This window comes from Syngnathus floridae, chromosome 6, assembly GCF_059516105.1.
Source record: "Syngnathus floridae isolate MCC-2025c chromosome 6, RoL_Sflo_1.0, whole genome shotgun sequence".
NCBI classification, from domain to species: Eukaryota; Metazoa; Chordata; class Actinopteri; order Syngnathiformes; family Syngnathidae; genus Syngnathus; species Syngnathus floridae.
This window is the reverse complement of record NC_142418.1, coordinates 5645855-5664481: the sequence shown is the minus strand read 5'-3', so window position 1 is coordinate 5664481 and position 18627 is coordinate 5645855. Positions and strand designations below refer to the sequence as shown.

The 18627-nt window shown below is 47.3% G+C and overlaps 3 protein-coding genes across 3 annotated transcripts; 1 reads left to right on the top strand and 2 right to left on the bottom strand.

Annotated features, from left to right (window-relative positions):
- Positions 1–310: 310 nt before the first annotated feature.
- Positions 311–2376, bottom strand: spi1a (Spi-1 proto-oncogene a). The gene is made up of 5 exons (XM_088379355.1): positions 2226–2376; positions 1682–1775; positions 1447–1616; positions 933–1098; positions 311–670 (listed from the first exon to the last, which is right to left on the bottom strand). Exons 1-5 carry the CDS (start codon positions 2247–2249, stop codon positions 363–365), a joined length of 762 nt encoding a protein of 253 aa, XP_088235481.1. The 5' UTR covers positions 2250–2376; the 3' UTR covers positions 311–362.
- An 848-nt stretch (positions 2377–3224) lies between these two features.
- tmem276a (transmembrane protein 276a) lies at positions 3225–6168 on the top strand. The gene is made up of 4 exons (XM_088379726.1): positions 3225–3824; positions 4116–4229; positions 4322–4459; positions 5403–6168. Exons 1-4 carry the CDS (start codon positions 3437–3439, stop codon positions 5648–5650), a joined length of 888 nt encoding a protein of 295 aa, XP_088235852.1. The 5' UTR covers positions 3225–3436; the 3' UTR covers positions 5651–6168.
- Positions 6169–8309: 2141 nt separating this feature from the next.
- Positions 8310–9603, bottom strand: fibina (fin bud initiation factor a). Its single transcript, XM_088379005.1, has one exon. It carries the CDS (start codon positions 9543–9545, stop codon positions 8922–8924), a length of 624 nt encoding a protein of 207 aa, XP_088235131.1. The 5' UTR covers positions 9546–9603; the 3' UTR covers positions 8310–8921.
- Positions 9604–18627: the final 9024 nt, after the last annotated feature.

Below are 18627 nucleotides of genomic sequence, written 5' to 3'. Positions count from 1 at the left end.
GCTCCAGCACGCCCGCGACCCCCGTGGGGACTAAGCGGTTCAGAAAATGGATGGATGGATGGATGGATGGATGGATGGATGGATGGATGGATGGATGGATGGATGGATGGATTAAAACATTTGTAAGTAACCCTAACCCACCATATGACCCCTTGTATGACAAATGTTATTACATTATTGATTAGGGCAATAAAAAGTTATCAATGTATTTACAATAATACCTATATTTCTCTTGGACTGAAAAGATGATCAAATGAGAAATTTGAGAACCAGCAACTATCTCACAGGAAGCAAATAAATAATAATGCACTTGCAAGGCCACAATACCAAATTTATGTATAAAACAAAACGAACAATCGTTATTAGTGACAGTGTTGTGAATAGCAGTTCCTCAGAACTTCTTCACTGAACTGGTAAGTCAGCTTCTTTTTGACCTTTTGAATCTCGCCAGTTTTACCATAGTTCCTCAGAGCACGAGCCATTTTTTGGTAGGTCATTTGTTTGCGATTTCCTTTTTGGAATCCCCAGTGACTGGCCAAGGCTTCTTTGTGTTTAGTGGAGAATTGGAAGATCCCCTTTTCCTGGTCCACCCACCAGATAGAATCACTCATGTCGCCGCTTCTCAGCAAGTCCAAGAGAAACTGGTATAAACGGATTTTCCTCTTGGCGTCTAGATTTGAAAAATATGACACTCATTAAGGATTTGTCGTTGTTGTTGTCGTTTAATATTTTAAAACCCGTTTCTGATTAGTATTGCATTTTTAGAATAAAAATTAAGCATTGTAATCCGACTGTTTTCATCCATCAAAGGAGGCAGCACTGCTCCCTAGTGGCGACTGATATTGACGTAAATTAAAATGCCCATGGGTTCGCATTGTCAACATCACGTGTCAAAACCCAGAAAACAGGAACATTTTTGAGTTGGTACTCACTTGTGTCTTTCTTGATGGAGGGCAGGTTATGGTATTCAGATGCGTCCTCACCATCCGATACCTCAAGTGGGGGGCTGACACCTCTCTTTTCCTCTTCTGAATAGTACTGGACGGACGGCACTGGACTTTGGTACTGATAGTACAGTGATGATGTGTAATTTGAGATCTTGAAAACAAAACATAAAAATATATTGTCGGCAGTTGTGAGTTTGTTGAGTCATGCAAAAAGAGGATGTAAATGGGTGACATCTCATTGGTGCTTTTCTTTGACTCAAATGTCAACTTGTAACGAGAAACAGTTTGTTTGGCTGGCACAACATTCTTGGAATATATTTCATTCACTCAATCAGCAATTTTTGCACGCCATGTATTTCCCCTTAGAATAGACAACATTGGATATTGTGCAATAAATAATACATTTTAGATAAATTCTGTACCATTATAATCGTGGATAAAAAAGAAAAAGAAGGGACAATTGTGTGTAGAGTGTAAGGACATTTATAAAAGACCTCACTTGTGGCAGCACCGTGAGAGGCGGTTCCAGGTGACGATGACCATCAGTGTTATATCGAAAAGGTTGAATTTGTTGAGGAGGAACACACTGCAGCTCTGTTAAATGACTCGCCGGAAAATGGTCAAGGTCCGCAGGCTGGACATGCTCCGGGTGGTAGCTCCATCTGTAGTCTGAAAATCAGCACATGTTGTGTGACTCAGAGCCATGAAGTGTTGGTATCAAATCGTCGTCTTACCTTCAAAAACATCCCCCACGTTAGTGAGGTAAGGGTACAACTCTGTTGGTGCTCGATAACTCTCTGGCTCATTTGGAATAATTTCCTCAGAGGCCTTTGGTGAGAAGAAGTATACAATTGTGAAAAAAATGTGTTTGATTAGTTAGGCAAGATACTCAAAAATTCAAAGCAACAAAATGCAATAAAACTATAATGACCGGACTTGTGTTACTATTCGGTGACCTTACACTACACGTTACGTACTGTGCACTGTGCTTTTTGTATGAAATGAGTAATGGCCATTTTGAAGACATGGAAAGTAAATAAACACAAAAATATATTGCGCAACAATGCAAAGTTGACTGTAGTTGTCCCTTCAAATCCTACAAAGACCCGAACGTTTAATTGATATATAAGTGATATATAATATATAAAGTAAGATTCACAAATCGTATGTACAAAAACACAAGAGAAAGTCATTATGTGCTACAACGGTAATTAAAAGCTGAAATAACTGTTTTCTGTGTGTGCGTGGGCTGAAAGTGACAAAAAAATTAGCACTTACAGGTGGTATGACAAAGCCTTCCATGGTGTAGTATTAGAATTTTGAAGCAGATCATAAATGGTAACGTTGTCTTCTCCTGCCTGAGTGACAATTTGACACATCGAGTGACTTGAACAGACAAACGGGAACTGAGAGTGACCTCAAATGGTCACAGTCCCAACAGCCAATTGTCTGATTATTTTACATCTCTACTTCCCTGCCAGCTAATTATGTCACATTTTTGAACATACTACATATTCATCAGTGATTCATATTTGAGTATATAATGTATTATATACTTGACTATCAATACCAACAACATGTATTGTTATATGGGATTTAGTATCTGCTTAATGGCGGACACTGAAACCAAAAGCGAAGTTTGGAATTAGCTTAGTTCCTCTTTTAGTTTGGAATAATGGTTTGGGTTGAGGAAGTTTTCGACATGAAAATGAAACTCGGTAAAATGCCATTTTGAAATGTATCTGTTTACGTGTTTGCTCAGTACTGCTTTTGCTTTACTCCGGCCATTTAGGAGCTCAGTTGAATGAAGACCCATTACAGTCTAAAATACGTAAACTGGAACTGGGTGATGGAGAGAAATGTCTTTAAGAGCTCCAGCCTCAACCAGTCACTCTTTATGCCAGATTTGATTCGAGTCGTGTCTTCCTGTATTGAGCTTGTATGTTCCCCTTTGACACTAGCTTCCATTCATCATTTCAATAACATGCACAGACCTTGCTTCCTCATGACCCTTAACAGAATGGATGTATGGATGGGTGGCCCCTCAAGAATGAATCATGAATCTACTTCCCATTCCAATTACAATTTTCTAAATAGGGGAATTGCCTGCATTTGTGTCTCAATTATACACCGAGATCATTTTCCTGTAGACAGTATTTTTTGTGACAATTGATAGGTGCCTTAACTTTGGCTCAAAAAAGGAAACATGATCATTACAGTAAGCTTCTGCCGTCTTGTTTATGACAGTATCAACATCTTGTTGTTGTCGCCATCTAGCGGTGTTGTGTTTTTTGGGGGACCAATCCTGTCAGCATCCGGGCTAGAGAGAGCTGACAGGCAGAAGCAGACAACCAAAACATCGCATCCAGGCCTCAGCATCTCCATCCTTACTGCGGCGATGCTCCCTGGCAACCTGACCATGACTCCCTGAGGGGGTCCCCCTGTCTCGCGGAGGGGATTTCGCAACACGGGACCCGCATGGAAGGAACATGGCGGCGATGAGGACTTTAACGGCGGCGGGTCTCGTTCTAGCCTTGTGCGCCCTCGGCCTGATCGCGGTGGCCATCGGCACTGACAATTGGTACGAGACAGACGCCAGGAGGCACAGAGAGCGCTGCAAGAATTACTCCAACAAGAGAACCGACCCGGGCTACATCTATATCTCCAACAACAACCTCCCGCTGCGCATGCTGCCCAAGGCGAGCGCCGAGTCGGAGGCAGGAATGCCGAGGCTGCGGGCTCGGCGGCACCTTACGCCTCAAGCCTCCGCCATGGAGTCGTTGTGCAATCGGCATTTCAACTCCACCGTCACTGGACTGTGGAGGAAGTGTCACCGGATGGGATTTGACCTAGAGACGGAAGATTTAATCTTTAAAGGTTTGCTGCAGTAGTCGTATTTGTGTGCGTACGTGTGAAATATGTTTAAACATCTCGCGTAATCCAATCGAAATTGCAGGTCCACATTAAAAATATCAACATAGTAACAGGCGTGTTTGACAATACGATTCTCCATCTTGGTGTGGGTGGGTGGGTGGGTGGATGGATGGATGCATTTGGTGGATGATGAAAGGTTGTTGGGGGGCGGGGTACGGGGGCATCTTCTTATCCTGCCAGGATGCTTTACGTGACCCTCCCTCCCCCTTTTTTATGTGCCATTTGGTTCCACAGGATTGGTTGCACGTTGCACTCCAATAAAATACTACTACTCTTCATCGGCATTGCCCAGAAACGTGCCCATCAACCTGACCAAGACGATCAGGCAGGATGAGTGGCATGCACTACGTGAGTCTTTTGTTTTTGCCTACTGGAAATGAAACCTCCAACAACAATAACAACGATAGCAAATCGCGCTGCTCAAACTTCTTCCTTTGCAGATCTCCAGAGGATGACTGTGAGTTTCATCGGCATGGCCATATCTATCATCCTGTTTGGCTGGACCATTGGCGTGCTGGGCTGTTGGAAGGCACATGACCTCATGCAGTATGTTGCTGGACTGCTCTTCCTCATGGGAGGTAAGCGCAATACGCCAAATCACCTCATGAGGGCAGTAACCTCAAAGGGATTCAAGCGCTAGAAAAAAAAAGATCAGTTTTAGTCCTATATTTTCTTTTATAAATACTACTACTACTACTACTACTACTACTACTACTACTACTACTACTACTACTACTACTACTAATAATAATAATAATAATAAATAATAATGATAACAACAATAATAATAGAATTATGATAATAACAATTATGATTGTATAACAACAACAGCAACAACAATAGCAACAATAATGTATTGAATAAGAGTTTATAATAGCTTTCACAATTGTAACAAAATAGCACCATGTAATGAAACCAGAATGGCTTAAACGTTCAAACAAGCTAAACAAAAAGCCCTCCCTCCAAATGTATTGGAACGGCAAGGTCTATATTTTGGTATTTCTTGTATATTAGACATTTGATTGTCGGAATTGATGCTGCTGTGCCCATCATGACTTTCATCATCAGTAAAGACGAGAGAACCCGTTTCAGAAGCAATCATGTAAGCTCAAACTTTAACATTGTCTTCATCATGCTTCACAGATGAGCTTGTGCAGGTCCTTTCTTTCGCCATACTTTGGCCTTTCCATTACTTTGGTAGAGGTTCATCTCAAACTTGGCTACAGAATGCTAAACTGTAGTTGCTTTTTTACGACATTCCAAAATGTCATTTACTGAGCCCAATGTTTGTGCAATAGCACTTGGTTGATTTTCCCTCTTCTCTCAGCTTTAAGTTTACTTTTCTTCCATACACAGCTCTCTGATCTTCACGTTTGTTGATGTTAGGCACTCACCAGCGAAAAATCCCTGATGTTCACAACCTAACAGTAGCTAACACACAAAATAAGCTCATGCATTCCTCTCCATTTTACAGTAGAAAATCTTTTAACATCCATCACGTGTTTCACTTCCTTCTGACAGGAACATGCTGTATTATCTCTCTCTGCACGTGTGTGGCGGGAATCAACTTTGAACTGTCTCGTTATCCTCGCTACCTGTTTGGAATACCAGAGGACATCAGCCACGGCTACGGCTGGTCCATGTTCTGCGCATGGGGCGGACTTGGACTGACTCTGCTGGCTGGGTTCCTGTGCACACTCGCCCCCTCCCTCTACCCGCCACACACCCCCGTGACCCACAAGCCGCGTCAGGAGAACGGCTGCGTGTGATGGGCTAACCCGAGACGGACAATGTGGTGATCTGCATTCGGGACATTTTGCGGGAATTCAGCAGCGTGCGGAGTGACACAAAGAAAGCACAAGAACGTGAGGGGAGGGTGAATATTTGACTGGAGATGATCCTCCTCATGACTGAACTGATCAGTGTTTTTGCTTGCTCTCCAAGAGGACAGTACTTATAGTTCAGCACATTTGTTAACACCCCCTCTCCACCATCTGACTAAAGAGAATAATAGCACAACCTGGAAACTGTATTAAATATGAAAACATATGGATGTGTACTGTCACATTTAAAAGGGCAACCGTGTATCATTATGTATCATTCAGCACAAGTTATGTACGTGTACCTTTTGAGCCGTATGTATGCAGATGCGTTTGTGTTTATTCAAGGGGGAAAAAAAATATGGCACATTAAGTCCAAACTGTGTTCAACGCAAGTGTTTTTGTTGTTCTTGAGGTTGTCTACCCCAAGGGGATATTTTTCAAAAATAAAACAGCCATGCAAAACATTCCGTGTGGAGCACATAATGACTGTCACACACATCAGCGCAATCTATCTGAATGTTTTCCGTAAAAAAATTAACGCTAACTTTCAATATCGTCTAACATTCTCTGACAATATGTTTGTTTATTATTGTGGCTTTCCAGTGAGTGTATTCCACTGCGACCCTGAGAAGCAAAATTGTCCTTTATTTGTTTTGTGCCTTTTGTGACTAAACACAATGACTTAGAAATGGCATTAACGATCAATGAAGGCATTTCTTTCCTTTAAGAAGAAAGGTCCTCTACATTCCTAACACAAAAGAAAGTGGTGTAAATCAGCTCACTCGGTGAAGCAATGTACTTTTGCTTCTCTTCAGTTGTTTTAATAGTAATTGTCAGTTTCAAAACATAGAGCCAAGCAACTCATGCCAAACAATGAGTCGACGGGACACATCTATACTTATTTGTATGAAACTGACGTGGCACATGCAGCTTACAAAACTTGCCCGCAATGTTTAGCAGAGGTTAAAACTTAAGTGACATTAAATCCCAATGCTGACTCTACTAATTTCCCGAGGTTTCGCAGCTCTTCTTTAAAACTGTTGCTTAAAATAAATGTAAACTCTTTATGTGATTATTTGCAGCTGTAACCCCCAAACAGACTCCCCGTGTATATTGAAACTATTAATGTTGTAATGAGATTCCAATAGAATGATACGTTAGAATGATCTATTGTGTGTTGTTTTGCGATTACGGTAAAACTGTTGGCAGCAAATATTCTTGTTTGTAGCAGTAAATTCAAAACAGCGCAAGAACAAGGCACAAAAGCTCAAATGGCTAAATCACAAGTGGACTCAAACAGGCTCAGGGATTTGGGGAGTGTACAACTGAATAACATTTACGACAACAGAAAATACTCTAAATGAATGGATGAAAGCTAGCCAAATTGTGTTTTGTCTATCATTACTCAATAATACCACAATCGTGAAACAAAAATCTCCTGAGATGCAATTAAACATCAGACAGATCATTATCACGTCACAAGTTCTGCCTGTTGTCTAATTACTTCATTTGCACCTCGCTAGTTTAAGCTACTAACTTTATTGGCTCCCGGCATATAAAAGTCCAATGAGCTTACTAACTGCAGCTGTGCAGCTGGCTAATGGCTAACCTCTACTCTACTCTACTCTACTCTACTCTACTCTACTCTACTCTACTCTACTCTACTCTACTCTACTCTACTCTACTCTACTCTACTCTACTCTACTCTACTCTACTCTACTCTACTCTACTCTACTCTACTCTACTCTACTCTACTCTACTCTACTCTCCCGCTCCCACTCCCACCACCGCCACCGCCACCGCCACCGCCACTACACTACACTACACTACACTACACTACACTACACTACACTACACTACACTACACTACACTACACTACACTACACTACACTACACTACACTACACTCAGTGTTGTGTATGCGTCTGAGAGGCTGTCAAATCTACTGACCTGCCTTTGTTTGTGCTTTCAATGTCAGTGAGGAGAAGGCATTCTTCTAACAGCAGGCCTTCTCGCTCCAAACCATCACAACCATGCCACAAAAATGTATGCGTCTGTTGGAAGAATTAATGATCCCCCAACCCCCAAAATAAACGTCTTGCCGGGTGCTTTTGTGAGCCTCTATAGGTTTAACATACACAGCGGATTTTCCCCCCTTTAATCTCGTCAAAACAGACACGTCGGCTGCTCCCTTGAAATTTCCACAACCTTGTGGACATATAAGGTTTCTGTGCATGCTGAGCTCCTGCTTCTTTGGACAGCGCCCCTTTCCTACATTGGTGTGCTAAACAGAGCGGTTTTGAAACAGGGGTCCCACAGGAGAAGCTGGAGTGTGAGGGAAACCAGACGGAGGAAATCACACCCAGTTGAGCCTGTTGGCTGGCAGCACATCTAGACCCCAAAAACAAGCACAGGCATCATCTCTGGCACATTTATTGCTATGCGCTTGTCGCAGACAAGAACATACAGATAGAAGATATATGACCAATTACAAGTCATTAGCAGACATGTGATGACCCTGTTTGAATGCAGGAGTATAGTGGCAATGTTTGAACTTTGAACTTAAGATATGTGTCAATATAGAATACACGAGATACATTTGGAATTATTTCCCATGTATTTAATTCTTAACACAATGCACAAAAATACCAATATTTTAAACAAAACCCAAATTGTTACAAATTGACTCCAAAGCGTAGTGGCTTTTGGATAAACATTTTATGGTCAAAGTAAAATGCTTCCAGATGGAGTTGGAAGGGAACGACAGGACCCAGACGCCAATTAAGAAGGGCCACTTGAAGGGACACTGAGGAAATAACACAAAATAAATTTTTATAGGTTTGTCGGGTTCATACAAAAAAAGAACAATGGAATAGTGTTTATATCCAAATTAACTAGATAGTACTTTACTAGCAGTAAAGAAATATGTACATATTAAAAGTCAGCAATTTGTATGCTATTTTAATTGTAACATGATAAAGCTTTGTCATTATAAAAACATATATTTTTTTAAAGCCCCTGGGCCTTTACAACATTGTGGAAATCAACACACACACACACACACACATGATTGGTTCACATAGCTCAATCCAAGTAATGTTCACATTTTCTTAGCCGGCCTCTTGACTCACTCAGAGGAAATGTTCCGATTCGTGTGTTGGTCCCCTTTAATGACACATCCTCAAAAACTTTACAATTCCATGATAATGTGAATGGACTACGATCCCGGATTGAGATATTGTGTTTTAAGGCGACTCAGTCTACTCCCGTGGCTGCGGATGATCAGAGATAGCAGCTCCTGTTTGTCCTTCAGTCCCAGCGAGATGTATTTTGTGTCCCTCAGGCTATCTCTGACGTCCCCCACTTGCTTGAGCACAAAGCCACTCAGTTGTTGCTCCTCTTTAAGCTCGCTTTCTTGGCTCTGCTTGAACTTCACTTCTAGTTCCTCCAGAGACTTGTCCACACTGGCGAAAGCCTCAGAGATCTGGGATATCTCCCTCAAGAGGAAGCGGCCATAGGTGTCCTCCCCATCCAGGTCGTTGGCAACGGCACGGCCGATGCTCTCCAGAAGTCGCGCAGAGTCCTCTGTCTGAAGCCGGGTGAGGATCAAATCCTCCCGCACCAGCGCGTCACTCTCCTCCTCCGCCATGGAGCACGGGGAGCCGTCAGAGAATCTGAAGACCATCTGGCATTTTTCCGGGTCTAATGTGTCCTCGTAGTCGCCGTCCGGGACATAGAAGTGATGGAAAGTACCGTTGGAGATCTCGGCTTGCAGGGGGCCGCTGTAGACCGCCGAGCCGAGGGGCAGACATGTGAGCACGATGAGCACCAGAAGATTCATCGTGCGCCTCCTCTCCACAACCCAGCATGTGTGCTAAGAGTGGGATCAGGCGCACGGTTTTCATCCAGGGTCATGTTACACAGCCTCCCCCTGCGCCCCCCCCCCAGCATGCTAAAATTGAGCTGGGGCCCCTCGTGGGCCCTGGTCATCATGCCGACCACACAAAGCTGCTACTCACTCACACCACACACAATACTATAACCACTTCCTCAATACAGAATGTTATTCATAGATGTTTATATAATTAGATTAATTGATTAAAGTCTTTAAAGAAGCTATGAACAATAAACTCAAACGTGAAGTTAAATTTAATTAAAGTTTAAAAAAATGACTATAAGTAGTCTTTATTCACTAATACAATAATCTTCATACAGTATATTTTGTACGCATCCTGTTGAATAAATTGTTTGACTCAAGATGTTTGTGGTAAGACATCATTTCTAAATTATATTTATACTGTAATTATCCACCAACGTTGTGCTCCATCAGTGCAAGAACCACAGTGATTAAAACACCAGAAGCATGTTGACAATCTGCATTCACAATATGTGCTGAAAAATGACTTTCATTTATTTTCAACTTGACTAAATGCATACCTATTTACTGAGTGGGCCTAAAAAAAACCATTAGTCAGAATCATTTCCAATCCCCCCCCCCCCCTCCTGTGTCACATAACTTTATGACTTAATGTCTAAATTGCGGTGGAGAAAAGTAGGGCTTGAAATATATTAGTTTCACTCTCCAGACAGTCATTTGGGATCAACACATTCAGAAAAAAAATCTCCATGGGTTGCATTCACACAGGAGCAGTATTTGAATAGTGTTGAGAATGGCTTTAATTATAGTGGATCACCGCCACGGGCCTGCAATATAAGTAAAAGTAGTACCCCAGTGATTCGTCACGTGATCATTTCAGAGACACACCCTGAGGTTACGATCCAATCTGCTGCATATCCTGGCCTGGATAATTACATCATCACAGGGTGGTCTCTATATACGTCAACAGCAAGTGGAAACATATGGTCAGCTGTAAACACAAAGCCGTCCACATTGTTGGCGTTGTGCTGCTACTATCAGTCTAGCGTGCAGCATTTGACTGTTGAACCGGAAAGGTCCGACACGCTTGTTGTTTGGATTTATAACCAGTTCTCCCATAGGAAATAATACCGCAACGGAAATTGAAATAAGAAGCACTGCTTAAGTGAAAGCTTACATGTATAGATATTTTAAACACTTCGGTAACAAAATATGGTGATATAATGCAAAGATTAGTCTTTCTACAATTTTTTTCAAGATTCTCTTTTACATACTGACTGCCAACCAATGACACTTCAGTCACACAAAGTTTAGAATATTCACTGAACCTAATTTTTAGGTTTTTGGAATGTGGGAGGAAGTCAAAGTTCCTGGAGACAACCCACAAAACCCCAGGGAGCACATGCAAACTTTACAAATGAAGGCCAGAGCAGATTCCAACGCTGATCCTGGAAACTATGAAGAGGTATGCCTTCTCTAATGTTCTTATCTTGAACTCACAGAAAAAGCAAGCAAACAAAGAGAGCAAACAGAGTTAATCTGTTATGCTTGCTGAATTTAGAAAAACAGTGTCAAGTGTCCCCTCCGCGAGTCGTCACCTTATCGTGGTGGAGGGGTTTGCGTGCCCCTATGATCCTAGGAGCCATGTTGTCGGGGGCTTCATGCCCCTGGTAGGGTCACCCATGGCAAACGGGTCCTAGGTGAGGGGTCAGACAAAGCACGGCTCACCCAAGCCCCTTATGAGGAAAACCATAAATGGACTTTGTTTTCCCTCGCCCGGACGCGGGTCACCGGGGCCCCCCTCTGGAGCCAGGCCTGGAGGCGGGGCTCGAAGGCGAGCGTCTGGTGGCCGGGCCTTCGCCCATGGGGTCCGGCCGGGCATAGCCCGAAATGGAAACGTGGGTCCCCCTTCCCATGGGCTCACCACCTGTGGGAGGGGCCGAAGGGGTCGGGTGCAATGTGAGCTGGGCGGCAGCCAAAGGCAGGGACCTTGGCGGTCTGATCCCCGGCTGCAGAAGCTGGCTCTTGGGACATGGAATGTCACCTCTCTGGCTGGAAAGGAGCCCGAGCTGGTGTGCGAGGCAGAAAGATTCCGACTAGATATAGTCGGACTAGCCTCCACACACAGTTTGGGTTCCGGTACAAGCCCTCTCGAGAGGGGCTGGACTCTCTTCCACTCTGGAGTTGCCCACGGTGAGAGGCGTCGAGCAGGTGTGGGTATACTTATTGCCCCCCGGCTGGGCGCCTGCACATTGGGGTTCACCCCGGTGAACGAGAGGGTAGCCTCCCTCCGCCTTCGGGTGGGGGGACGGGTCCTGACTGTTGTTTGTGTCTATGCACCAAACAGCAGCTCAGAGTACCCACCCTTCTTGGGGTCCCTGGAGGAAGTGCTGGAGAGCGCTCCTTCTGGGGACTCTATCGTTCTACTGGGTGACTTCAATGCCCACGTGGGCAATGACAGTGAGACCTGGAAGGGCGTGATTGGGAGGAACGGCCCCCCTGATCTGAACCCGAGCGGTGTTCTATTGTTGGACTTCTGTGCTCGACACGGATTTTCAATAATGAACACCATGTTCAAACATAAGGGTGTCCATGTGTGCACTTGGCACCAGGACACCCTAGGCCGCAGTTCGATGATCGACTTTGTAGTCGTGTCATCGGATTTGCGGCCGCATGTTTTGGACACTCGGGTGAAGAGAGGGGCGGAGCTGTCAACTGATCACCACCTGGTGGTGGGTTGGCTCCGATGGTGGGGGAAGATGCCGGTCCGACCTGGCAGACCCAAACGCTCTGTGAGGGTCTGCTGGGAACGTCTGGCAGAATCTCCTGTCAGGAAGAGCTTCAACTCCCACCTCCGGTAGAGCTTTTCCCACGTCCCGGGGGAGGCGGGGGACATTGAGTCTGAGTGGACCATGTTCCGCGCCTCCATTGTTGAGGCGGCCGACCGGAGCTGTGGCCGTAAGGTCGTTGGTGCCTGTCGTGGCGGCAATCCTCGAACCCGCTGGTGGACACCGGCGGTAAGGGATGCCGTCAAGCTGAAGAAGGAGTCCTATCGGGCCGTTTTGGCCTGCGGGACTCCGGAGGCAGCTGACAGGTACCGGATGGCTAAGCGGAACGCGGCTTCGGCGGTTGCTGAGGCAAAAACCCGGGCGTGGGAGGAGTTCGGTGAGGCCATGGAGAATGACTTTCGGACGGCTTCGAGGAAATTCTGGTCCACCATCCGGCGTCTCAGGAGGGGGAAGCAGTGCAACGTCAACACTGTTTACAGTGGGGATGGCGTGCTGCTGACCTCGACTCGGGACGTCGTGAGTCGGTGGGGAGAATACTTCGAAGACCTCCTCAATTCCACCTACACGCCTTCCATTGAGGAAGCAGGGCCTGGAGACTCTGAGGCGGATTCTCCAATCTCTGGGGTCGAAGTCACTGAGGTAGTCAAAAAACTCCTCGGTGGCAAGGCCCCGGGGGTGGATGAGATCCGCCCGGAGTTCTTAAAGGCTCTGGATGTTGTGGGGCTGTCATGGCTGACACGCCTCTACAACGTTGCGTGGACATCGGGGACAGTGCCTCTGGATTGGCAGACTGGGGTGGTGGTCCCCCTCTTTAAGAAGGGGGACCGGAGGGTGTGTTCCAATTACAGGGGAATCACACTCCTCAGCCTCCCTGGTAAGGTCTATTCAGGGGTGTTGGAGAGGAGGGTCCGTCGGGAGGTCGAACCTCGGATTCAGGAGGAGCAGTGTGGCTTTCGTCCTGGCCGTGGAACAGTGGACCAGCTCTACACCCTCGGCAGGATCCTCGAGGGTGCATGGGAGTTCGCCCAACCAGTCCACATGTGTTTTGTGGACTTGGAGAAGGCGTTCGACCGTGTCCCTCGGGAGGTTCTGTGGAGGGTGCTTCGGGAGTACGGGGTGCCGAGCCAACTGATAAGGGCGGTTCGGTCCCTGTATCACCGATGCCAGAGTCTGGTCCGCATTTCCGGCAGTAAGACGGATTCGTTCCCAGTGAGGGTTGGACTCCGCCAAGGCTGCCCTTTGTCACCGATTCTGTTCATAATTTTTATGGACAGAATTTCTAGGCGCAGCCGAGGCGTTGAGGGGGTCCGGTTTGGGGACCTCAGCATCGCGTCTCTGCTTTTTGCAGATGACGTGGTGCTGTTGGCTTCTTCAGGCCGTGATCTCCAGCTCTCGCTGGAACGATTCGCAGCCGAGTGTGAAGCGGTCGGGATGAGGGTCAGCACCTCCAAATCCGAGTCCATGGTCCTCGATCGGAAAAGGGTGGAATGCCCTCTCCGGATCGGGGATGAGATCCTGCCCCAAGTGGAGGAGTTCAAGTATCTTGGAGTCTTGTTCACGAGTGAGGGGAGGATGGAGCGTGAGATCGACAGGCGGATCGGTGCAGCGTCGGCAGTAATGCGGACCCTGTACCGGTCCGTTGTGGTGAAGAGAGAGCTGAGCCAAAAGGCAAAGCTCTCAATTTACCGGTCGATTTACGCTCCTACCCTCACCTATGGTCACGAGCTATGGGTCGTGACCGAAAGAACGAGATCTCGGATACAAGCGGCCGAAATGAGTTTTCTCCGCAGGATGTCCGGGCTCTCCCTTAGAGATAGGGTGAGAAGCTCGGTCATCCGGGAGAGACTCGGAGTAGAGTCGCTACTCCTCCACGTTGAGAGGAGCCAGATGAGGTGGCTCGGGCATCTTATCAGGATGCCTCCTGGACGCCTCCCTGGGGAGGTGTTCCGGGCATGTCCCACCGGTAGGAGACCCCGGGGACGACCCAGGACGCGCTGGAGAGACTATGTCTCTCAGCTGGCCTGGGAACGCCTTGGGATCCCCCGGGATGAGCTGGATGAAGTGGCTGGGGAGAGGGAAGTCTGGGAGTCCCTCCTAAAGCTGCTGCCCCCGCGACCCGACCCCGGATAAGCGGAAGAAGATGGATGGATGGATGGAGTGTCAAGTGTATAATAAAAACAGGGGCCCCATGATGGAGCCCTGTGGCACACCCAAAGTGACCGGGGAGGGGATGGATGAAAAGGCCTTTAGCTAGCTAAATTAATTGAACGCAGTCAATGGAGCCAGAAGTCAAAGAAAAAAACTAAACATGCACAGGATTGATCCTTTTATACTTATGGAATTAAAGCCATGCATTAATCTAACGTCATGGCTCGGCCGTCATTTTAAATGAGAAATGGTCACGTAAAATCAAGTCACACATGACAAGACGCTGGCTTGCCTAATGAAAACAGATGGATGTGGCACAAGTTACAGTATGTCGACATTTTGCTGATCTAAACAATCACATGTCGGCACTGCTGACAGAAGCTAAAGCACGAGAGCAGAAATCAGAAAAAAGAACACATTAAAAGCAACCACCCACAGGGAAATTAACATTCAAGACACAGCTTACTCCTGACAAAAAGAAAAAGAAAATATACAAAATATACTCTTTTGTTTCGTAGACTCCAGCCTCCATAATGTCAAACATATTTTTCTTACTGCCAAACTCCAACTCTCGACTTTGAGATTTTCTCCCTCATAACTGAGGAGCCAGACAGTACAGAAACTTCAGCTTCTCTTATTTCCGTGCGTGACAATAACAAATAAATAGGTCAGAATGCAAGAGGGTGGCTGGGTTAGAAAGAAGAACGCCAAAGCTTTTCTTTGACGAAGCTATCAAGGAAAAAAAGTCTGGATTGAAAGACTCAAAACAGGAAATGGATGTAAAAAAAAAAAAGACACAGCCAGGAAATAAAGGCCAAACAGACAATTATTTGACATGGTGCAGCTGATGAACTTTTAGATACTGGATTTGAACAGCGTTTGAACTTCACGGGAGGGAAGCGGAAAGTGAGAATGTTTCATGTCAGCGTGTCAGTAGGCCGAGTCATTGGTCCACATGTGTTCAATTACGTCATGGAACACAGCCATGTTTTTTTGCCCTTTAGTCACCGTGAGTAAAGACACAGGTTGTAAAAGCGAGGGAGTGACAACAACTCTCCGTTAACTGGAGTCTTTCACCAAATAGTTTTGTCTGCGAGGTTTATTTTCTTTGGCCCTGAAAACAGTGAGCAGCAGAAACAGTAAAGCTGTAGTTCAAAAGCAATAAGCTTGAAAAATAAAAGTTCAGGAGAGAAGAGAGGAGCTTTTTGGCTAATGAGTCTTGAGCTTGTCATAGCTTTGAATTTGAAACTGCATGAACTGTGAGAAATTCTTTGACCGATTTAAAAAGCGTTTATTTTCTGTTGCTTTCCGAAAGTTACAGATTTGCCAACTATTGTGCCATTTGGACTATAGAGAGTCATTGCTTTTTCAAATCAGTAAAGATCGGTAGCCAGGCCTGGAGGTGGGGCTCGAAGGCGAGCGTCTGGTGGCCGGGCCTTTGCCCATGGGGCCCGGCTGGGCACAGCCCGAAAAGGAAACGTGGGTCCCCCCCTTTCCATGGGCTCACCACCTGTGGGAGGGGCCAAAGGGGTCAGGTGCATTGTGAGCTGGGCGGCGGCCAAAGGCAGGAACCTTGGCGGTCCGATCTCTGGCTGCAGAAACTGGATCTTGGGACATGGAATGTCACCTTTCTGGCTGGAAAGGAGCCCGAACTGGTGTGCGAGGCAGAAAAGTTCCGACTAGACATAGTCGGACTTGCCTCCACGCACAGTTTGGGTTCCGGTCCTAGCCCTCTCGAGAGGGGCTGGACTCTCTTCCACTCTGGAGTTGCCCACGGTGAGAGGCGTCGAGCAGGTGTGGTTATACTTATTGCCCCCCAGCTGGGCGCCTGCACATTGGGGTTCACCCCGGTGAACGAGAGGGTAGCCTCCCTCCGCCTTCGATTGGGGAGGGCGGGTCCTGACTGTTGTTTGTGTCTATGCACTAAACAGCAGCTCAGAGTACCCACCCTTCTTGGGGTCCCTGGAGGAAGTGCTGGAGAGCGCTCCTTCTGGGGACTCCATTGTTCTACTGGGTGACTTCAATGCTCACGTAGGCAATGACAGTGAGACCTGGAAGGGCGTGATTGGGAGGAACGGCCCCCCCGATCTGAACCCGAGCAGTGTTCTATTATTGGACTTCTGTGCTCGACACGGATTTTCTATAATGAACACCATGTTCAAACATAAGGGTGTCCATGTGTGCACTTGGCACCAGGACACCCTAGGCAGCAGTTCGATGATCGACTTTTGGACACTCCGGCGAAGAGAGGGGCGGAACTGTCAACTGATCACCACCTGGTGGTGGGTTGGCTCCGATGGTGGGGGAAGATGCCGGTTCGACCTGGCAGACCCAAACGCTCTGTGAGGGTCTGCTGGGATCGTCTGGCAGAATCCCCTGTCAGGAAGAGCTTCAACTCCCACCTCCGGCAGAGCTTTTCCCACATCTTGGGGGAGGCGGGGGACATTGAGTCTGAGTGGACCATGTTCCGCGCCTCCATTGTTGAGGCGGCCGACCGGAGCTGTGGCCGTAAGGTCGTTGGTGCCTATCGTGGTGGCAATCCCCGAACCCGCTGGTGGACACCGGCGGGAAGGGATGCCATCAAGCTGAAGAAGGAGTCCTATCGGGCCGTTTTGGCCTGCGGGACTCCGGTGGCAGCTGACAGGTACCGGATGGCCAAGCGGAACGCGGCTTCGGCGGTTGCTGAGAAAAAAACCCGGGCGTGGGAGGAGTTTGGCGAGGCCATGGAGAATGACTTCCGGACGACTTCAAGGAAATTCTGGTCCACCATCCGGCATCTCAGGAGGGGGAAGCAGTGCAACGTCAACACTGTTTACAGTGGGGATGGCGTGCTGCTGACCTCGACTCGGGATGTCGTGAGTCGGTGGGGAGAATACTTCAAAGACCTCCTCAATTCCACCTACATGCCTTCCATTGTAGAAGCAGGGCCTGGAGACTCTGAGGCGGACGCTCCAATCTCTGGGGTCGAAGTCACTGAGTTAAAAAACTCCTCAGCGGCAAGGCCCCGGGGGTGGACGAGATCCACCGGTAATTCTTAAAGGCTCTGGATGTTGTAGGGCTGTCATGGCTGACACGCCTCTACCACATTGCGTGGACATCGGGGACAGTGCCTCTGGATTGGCAGACTGGGGAGGTTGTTCCCCTCTTTAAGAAGGGGGAGCAGGGGGTCTGTTCCAGTTACAGCGGAAATACACTCCTCAGCCTTCCTGGTAAGGTCTATTCAGGGGTGCTGGAGAGGAGGGTCCATCGGAAGATCGAACCTCGGATTCAGGAGGAGCAGTGTGGCTTTCGTCCTGGCCGTGGAACAGTGTGCCAGCTCTACAACCTCGGCAGGATCCTCGAGGGTGCATGGGAGTTCGCCCAACCAGTCCACATGTGTTTTGTGGACTTGGAAAAGGCGTTCGACCATGTCCCTCGGGAGGTTCTGTGGAGGGTGCTTCGGGAGTACGGGGTGCCGAGCCAACTGATAAGGGCAGTTCGGTCCCTGTATCACCGATGCCAGAGTTTGTTCCCAGTGAGGGTTGGACTCTGCCAAGGCTGCCCTTTGTCACCGATTCTGTTCATAATTTTTATGGACAGAATTTCTAGTCGCAGCCAAGGCGTTGAGGGGGTCCGGTTTGGGGACCTCAGCATCGCATCTCTGCTTTTTGCAGACGATGTGGTGCTGTTGGCTTCTTCAGGCGGTGATCTCCAGCTCTCATTGGAGCGATTCGCAGCCGAGTGAGAAGCGGGCGGGATGAGGGTCAGCACCTCCAAATTCGAGTCCATGGTCCTCGGTCGGAAAAGGGTGGAATGCCCTCTCCGTATCAGGGATTAGATCCTGCCCCAAGTAGAGGAGTTCAAGTATCTTAGGGTCTTGTTCACGAGTGAGGGGAGGATGGAGCGCGAGATCGACAGGCGGATTGGTGCAGCGTCGGCAATAATGCGGACTCTGTACCGGTTTGTCGGGATAAAGAGAGAGCTGAGCCAAAAAGCAAAGCTCTCAATTTACCGGTCGATTTACGCTCCTACCCTCACCTATGGTCACGAGTTATGGGTTGTGACCGAGAGGACAAGATCCTGGACACAAGCGGCGAAATGAGTTTTCTCCGCAGGGTGTCCGGGCTCTC